General features: G+C 44.6%; 1 protein-coding gene across 1 annotated transcript; it reads right to left on the bottom strand.

Moving 5' to 3' along the window:
- Positions 1 to 3,628: 3,628 nt before the first annotated feature.
- On the bottom strand, positions 3,629 to 6,572 carry LOC147338487 (forkhead box protein B1-like). Its single transcript, XM_086298187.1, has one exon. The coding sequence runs from the start codon at positions 6,243 to 6,245 to the stop codon at positions 5,322 to 5,324; it is 924 nt and encodes a 307-aa protein (XP_086154313.1). The 5' UTR covers positions 6,246 to 6,572; the 3' UTR covers positions 3,629 to 5,321.
- Between the last annotated feature and the right edge of the window lie 258 nt (positions 6,573 to 6,830).

Below are 6,830 nucleotides of genomic sequence, written 5' to 3'. Positions count from 1 at the left end.
CTGCGTATTAAAATGTTTGCGAGGGTTAAACGTGGAACTGCAGGATTTAAAACAGCTCACATGTTCATCCTTACTCAGTAACTCAGCTTCCAGCCTCTGTTGGGTCTGACCATGAAAACAAACGCGCTGAATTCCCATGTAGGAATGGCACACAAGCCACAAATAATCAAACCTGCTATGAACGCCTGCAATTCAACTCAAATGCCAAAAAAACTTTAGATATTGTTGACTGCTCTGTTGCTGCGTGTAATAAAGTTTTATTGATTTCAAAGTTTAGTCCCTGTGGAATCAATAGTAATCAATAAATGTGGAGTAATAAGTCGTGTTTGTTCTGTTCCTTCTGTCCCCTGGAGGTCCATCTTTCCCAGCACCTCCTCCTCCTGTACCCGTGTGATTATTTTAACCTCGTCTTTTACATCTGTGGAGGTTTTTCCCTTTAAAGTCGGTTTGTTTTACTTGTGTGTGGTCACACAGCTCAGGAGGATGGAGGTGGTGGTGGCAGGGGTGTTCAGAAACTGACATTTTTATGGTAACAGTCGCCGTCTCTTGGCAACACACTCAAAGACCCGTACGCATTGACGGAGCACAATTGTGTTTGGCACCAGGAAAGTGTTAACTGGCTAATCCCTTACGGCCGCCCAGACGCCGCCCGCTGCTAATTCACTGCTCCGCACAAACCGGCCAGTGTTTACACACCAGAGCTCGGTCACTGCGGGGGGAGGAAAAGCTCTTCACACGAGCTGCTGGCTCTCAGCGCTCAGAGGAACAGAGTCCATTAAACAGAAACCACCTGCAGGATCTATGCTGAGCTACTCCCAGGATTTAACAATAAATTACACCTTAAACTTTAACTGCAGAATCAATGCAGCCATAAGTGTCTGCACATTAATCTACTACAAAATTTACACTCAAAACAATGTGAAACTCCTGGGAGTCAATGAACATCTAAGAAAGATGATTGTAGATTTACACAAGATGTGAAGGTCTCGTGGAGTCGTTGCTAAACAGCTGCAGATATACTTCAGTAGAAGTTATTTTAATGCGTCACCACTTTGCCAAGAGTCTGGAAGAAAACCCAAACGGACCCTCATGAGCGCCCAGTGGTTAGGATGTTAATAACAGAGGAACCACCAAGGCTCTGCCATGAACTGTAAACTGCTGCAACACCAGCATCACTGTCCACAGTGAAGCCAGCTCTACATCACCATGGACACGTGCAGGGAAGAATTTGGTTTTGGCTCCAAAAATAACACCTTCAAGTTTGACTGACACCTGCAGCTGCCCACACGAAGTTCTACGATCAGACGAGACAAAGATTGAGCTGCAATGACGAGAGGTTTGTTTGGAAGAGTAAAGGTAGGAGCACCGTACCAACTGTCAGGCCTGGTGGTGGCAGCAGTTTCGCTATGCTGCACAAAGTGGATGGAACAATGTTGGAGGAGGTCTACATCCAAACTCTTCAACTTCACCTCAAAAGAAAAACAGCTAGATGGTTGAAACTTGCGCTTGGATCCCACGCACATTAAAACCGGGTTTGGAAGGCATAAATATAAATTCAAACTTGTGCATCCAATAAAGATGTTTCTGACGTAGACTGTGACTTTTCACAAACTGCTGTGGGAATCATCATAGTTTTGACTCAAACATGAGATTTTTGCAGTTTAACTATGAACAGGGCTATGAACCGTTTTTAATTAATAGACGACTAAAATAAACACAAATAAACTTGATTATGTTTACATTATTCAAGTGACATGGTTTCAGTATCCGGTTCAGGTTTAGGAAGAGGGCTTGGTTTGTGTTAAAACACTTCCTACTTCCTGTTAAGCTCTGGGTTCTTGGTTGTCATGGTGACATCTACGCTTTTTCTAGACAAAACTGACACTGCAGACTTTACTTTTGGTCTCTACTAGAGCAGCTTTGCATAAATCACAGTTCAAGTTAAATCTTGCCTTGAACTGGATCTCGGTGCCGCTTCAGCAAGAGGAGGAAGTGCCAAGTTCAGCTCACGGTCTCTTGGACGCTCTGTTAGCGCCGTTAATCGCACAGGAGCCGCATTATTGGTCAGATAATTACATAAGAAAATGCCCCAACAGTACAAATGTGTTATCATTGTCAGACTACATGCGTGAAAGCTGAAGTATCCAACTTTATTTGCCCCTTTTCTTCAGGTTCCAAGTAAATGTGAAGGATAATGAGAAGCTAAAGGCGCTTAATTAAAAGGTTAAATGCTGCAGTTGTGTCACAGTAATGACAACAAGATAAAAGTTACAAAAGCTGAAAATAATGGATCACATGATTGGAGCACTGAACTCCTGCTAAATGTGATATGGAAATGTTTGTAGTGCCGCGGCCGCTCGACATACCAGGTTAATGTTATCTGAAGGGAAGTCATCGTCCATGGTTCATGTTTTACACTCGTGTGTAACACGCATGTTTGTGGAGCGTTTCCATGTGAACGTGCTGCACTGATGGTTCACACCCTGAGAATATATTAATGTGACTCGGCACTAACGTGAAGCGGGACTCGGTCTTCTTCTGATTTACAGTCACGACATGTTGAGGATCCTCACAAGTGTGAAATATTTAGTAAATAAATTTGGTACGAAGAGATTTTTCTCTTGACATCAGTACATGCTGCATTTATATTTTATTAATATCCGAGTTGATGTATAAAGGAGTCACATTTATGTTGATTTACTGTGAATGTTTTTACGAGGTTTTCCATTTCCATCTTATTTTTTTAATGCGATAAATCAAAGACGCGCCACTTCCTGTTTCTCAGCATCTTTTATCCTGTCACACACGTGGAAATTCATCTGATGTAAAGAAAACAAAACCAAAGAAACTGACTTTGTTTTGTAGTCTAACAAAAAAAATCTTAGTTATTAACTGAAAGGATTATTTTTGAATTCGTTCTGTGTTCACTCTCTGTTTCACATTTTGTTTGTTTTCACATTTAGACGTTAAAACTGAGTCAAAGTTTATCGATGACGTTTTCTTACAGCGTAATATTAAATGAAACATGTCGGGTCTGCTCAACGGGACTTTTTACGTTCAGTCAAAAACCTGATTCTGATATCAGCTCACTGCACGAACATCAGTGAACTATGACAAGAACAAATCTGCAGTCACAGGTGACTGAAAAATATTCAAACCTTTATTTAAACTTATATTTATGTTGTTGTCTCACTCAACAGATTTGCCACCTGAACAGGTTAAACATAATTTCACATTTATTGTAAATGTTTTTTGTGTATATAAAAAAAGACAAAGCAAAATAAAGCTTCACTCATTTTTATTTTCTTACTTACCAAATTATAAAGAATAAAGAATTTTTAGTGTGCATTAAATATTTTTTCAAATGATTTTTTTATGATACTAAACTAAAAATGTGTTAAGATTATTCACGCCCATTAGTTCAGTGTGTATTTTTATGTTGCTGTCTTATTAAATAAATGATTTAGCATTAAAATGCAGCGCAGCATTGATGAACTGTGTGAGACGGTGCGTTGGTCCAGTTTTAATATCTGAGCACGTTAATGTGTTCCAATAGAAACAGTCTGAGGGTTCATTTAATCCTGATTTAATAACACTGAGCCTGAAATGTGAATCTCAGCTTCCCAAAATGAACTCTGATTTTATATTTGGCTGCACTGAAATGATCACCTATAAATCACTGACAGAAGTTCAGTTTCTCAGCTGCTGCTTTGTGAAAGTGACAAAGAAATGTTAAAAATAAAACGGGCGAGACAGAGAAACCGTAAAATCTCATTTTAAAACTGGTTTGTTGTCGGAGGCCTCCGGCTCCAAATCTCAGGAATACAGACGTACTCGTACTTCACGACAGGAGGCCTACACTTTGATAAAACGGTTTGAATTTAAGGTACCTTTGATCTTGGGTTTATATATAACAGAAGGGAAACAAGAAGTAGTGTCAGGCTGTTAAAATACCTGAACAGGTGAAATTTCACAGAGTGAGGAGTTCAAAGAAAATACAGCTGTTACCAGGTAAACTGCTGAGTTTATGTAACACCTGGTAAAGCAGATTTATTAAACCACATTTCAGGTTACAAGAAAAATAAATTTAAAAAGAATTCTGCAGTTAAAAGAAAGTCAGCTTTAAGAGCCACGTTTACTGAGATTAAAGGTGCGAATCTAAATTATTCTTAATTTAATTTTAATTTGATTTAACAAAGATTGTGAAATAGTCATAACTTTTTCTACTTTCATTTGTTTTTTGTGACTATTTCACAATCTGCTGTGATATTGGGCTGAAATATAATAAATATCCCACTCAAATAAAAAATGTCACTTTGTGATTTTAAGAAAGGGAGAAAACAGCAGGTTAGAGGTTAAATGTACAAACTTAGAGGACTGAATTATAACTGCACAAATCCACGAAAGCTGAAAATGTTAAAAATGCACTCGGACTGGTTTTATTTCCTGTATTTTTGCCCATGAAGGTTTCTTTAATGGATCTGGATGAGCAGACACAGCGAAGGGAATAAAAAGCCCATTAGTCATGTTCATGCTTTTCAATGCCCCCCAAATGAAAATAATCATTTAAAAAAAACATACAAACACTGGATTATTCTCTGCTTTTCAGACGGAGGAGCATGCAGCAGTACAAATACACAGACAGCGGCTCATTGTAACACCAAACCTTTAAATCAAACCAACATGGCCTCGCTACTCAATAAAAAACATCTAAAGTTGGTCTTTAAAAAGTGCTTCAGAGACATAGATCCTTGCATTCAAACCTCTCCGGTGGGTTTTTAGACTGTGACATAAATATATGCTTTTACGTTTCATCTTCTCTGCGATTGTTCATATCGATTATTACAAAATAAACTCGATTGAGAAAGGAAAAAACAGCGGGGACATATTTGGTTGTTCACACGCCTGCCGGCTTCTTTAGGCAGATTTTCCTCTTGAGTTTTACAAATGGGATCAAATTAACCTCCTTTTAGGTTTAACTTTTGTTTTGGGGGCAGAAAAGAAACGGAGAGGCTCAAGAGGGAGAAAAATCTTCTGGAGTCATTAATCTGAGGGTTTCTTTGAGTCCGAGAAGAAAAGGCTGCAAACACAAAAGATCCGGATAATTTGTCTGTGCGGGATCCACCGAGCCGTTAAACTCAGTCACGGTGAAGCGAAGGAATGTGGAGCAAATTTGTTTCTGACCTCGGTGGAAAAGAAAGCCAGTCGATCATTTTGATTAATTCTGTGGAGGTCAGAGGTCAGCCTGCGGTTTCCTAAACTCTCTGCGGTGGAAGTTTTTTTTTTTTTTTTTAAATATAGAAAAAGCGGAGCAGCCCCCGTCAGTGCACCGCCACCGCGGACTGCAGCGCTTCTCCGGGGCCGCCCGGGCTGCTCTGGCCGGTGGCTGTCTGCGGGGAGGTGGGGCTCAGAGACTGGGGCGAGTTCGCGAGGAAAGCCGGAATGTGCGCGGGCAGCCCCGGCAGGCCGGGTACCGAGACTGGGGAGGGTTTGATCGGCACCGGGATGGCGGGCAGCGTCTGCCCGCCGTGACAGATGGTCTTGAGTGGCATGCCGTAGGCCGAGTAGTCGCTGGCGGCCATGGAGATGGGGGCCGCAGTCTCCATCATTCCGGAGCCGTACATGTGCGGCCAGGCCGGGGTCAGCTGGTTGTGCAGCGGGTACCCGGCGGTGGAGAAGGCCGCCAGTCCGCCGGGCATCTTGTACTCTCTGGCGATGATGTTCTCGATGGCGAACGGGTGCTTGAAGCTGGACGGCTGCGAGACGGAGCTCAGGTTGTATCCGGCCGGCATCTGCGGGAGGTGCGCGGCTGCGTGCAGCGCGCTCAGCCGCAGCTTGGCCTGCTGCTGCAGGTAGTGCGCCGCATCCTGCGGCTTGCTGGCGGCCAGCGGGTCCGCGGCCTGCATGCTGCCCACCTTGAAGCGTTTCCGGCGCCGCAGGAAGCTCCCGTTCTCGAACATGTCACCGCAGCTGGGGTGCAGAGCCCAGAAGCTGCCCTTGCCGGGCTGGTCCGGCCTACGGGGGATCTTGATGAAGCAATCGTTGAAAGAGAGGTTGTGGCGCAGCGAGTTCTGCCAGCGCTGCGTGTTTTCCCGGTAGTACGGGAACCGGTCCATGATGAACTTGTAAATCTCGCTGAGTGGGAGCATCTTCTCCGGGCAGCTCTGGATGGCCATGGCCGTCAGGGAGATGTACGAGTACGGAGGCTTCTGGTCGCTGTACGTGTTCCTCCCGGGGCGCGGCATTTTGTCCTGCCGAGCCGGACCGGGATCCCGTCAGAAGAGCCTCTCTTCGCTTTGTTTTCGGAAACTTTCTCCAAACTCTTCACTGCGCCTTTACGCATGAGACGGAAACCGCCGGCTGTCCTGGACGCATGCTCCCAGTTTTTACGCACAGCTGGTAGCGAAACTTTGGGAGAAGTTGAAGCGGTGGGTGCTCCTCCTCTCCTCCGCTTGGGTGGCAGGTGCAGCGCGGTGTCCGTCCTCCTGCTGCCCGCTGGTGAGCTGCGCTAAGCGGCTGCTGCTGCCTCTTCCATGCCCCTCTCAGATCTGTCCCGTGCGCGGTGACAGGAGCAGAAAAGACCCCCGGTGAGGAGCTTCATTAATGTGCCACTTCTGCGCCATCACATGATCACAGCCAAGAGGAGGAGGAGGGAGGCGGGGGTGTAGGGGGAAGCGGGGGGCACACCGTGCTGTCATTTACACGGTGAACCGACACGAGTCTTTCATTTGAAGCTGCAGCGGAGAAAGAGCAAAAGAGAGGAGCACGACTGTCGGGAACGTGTGCGCTGAGCGGAGGTGTGTTGGCACCGTTTTACGCGCAGTGTGTGT

This window comes from Aulonocara sp. 'chitande type north' Nkhata Bay, linkage group LG1 (genome assembly GCF_057382095.1).
Source record: "Aulonocara sp. 'chitande type north' Nkhata Bay isolate Kocher_YH1m ecotype deep benthic linkage group LG1, A_spYH_male_GT1.1, whole genome shotgun sequence".
NCBI classification, from domain to species: domain Eukaryota; kingdom Metazoa; phylum Chordata; class Actinopteri; order Cichliformes; family Cichlidae; genus Aulonocara; species Aulonocara sp. 'chitande type north' Nkhata Bay.
This window is presented reverse-complemented; position numbering and strand designations above follow the sequence as displayed.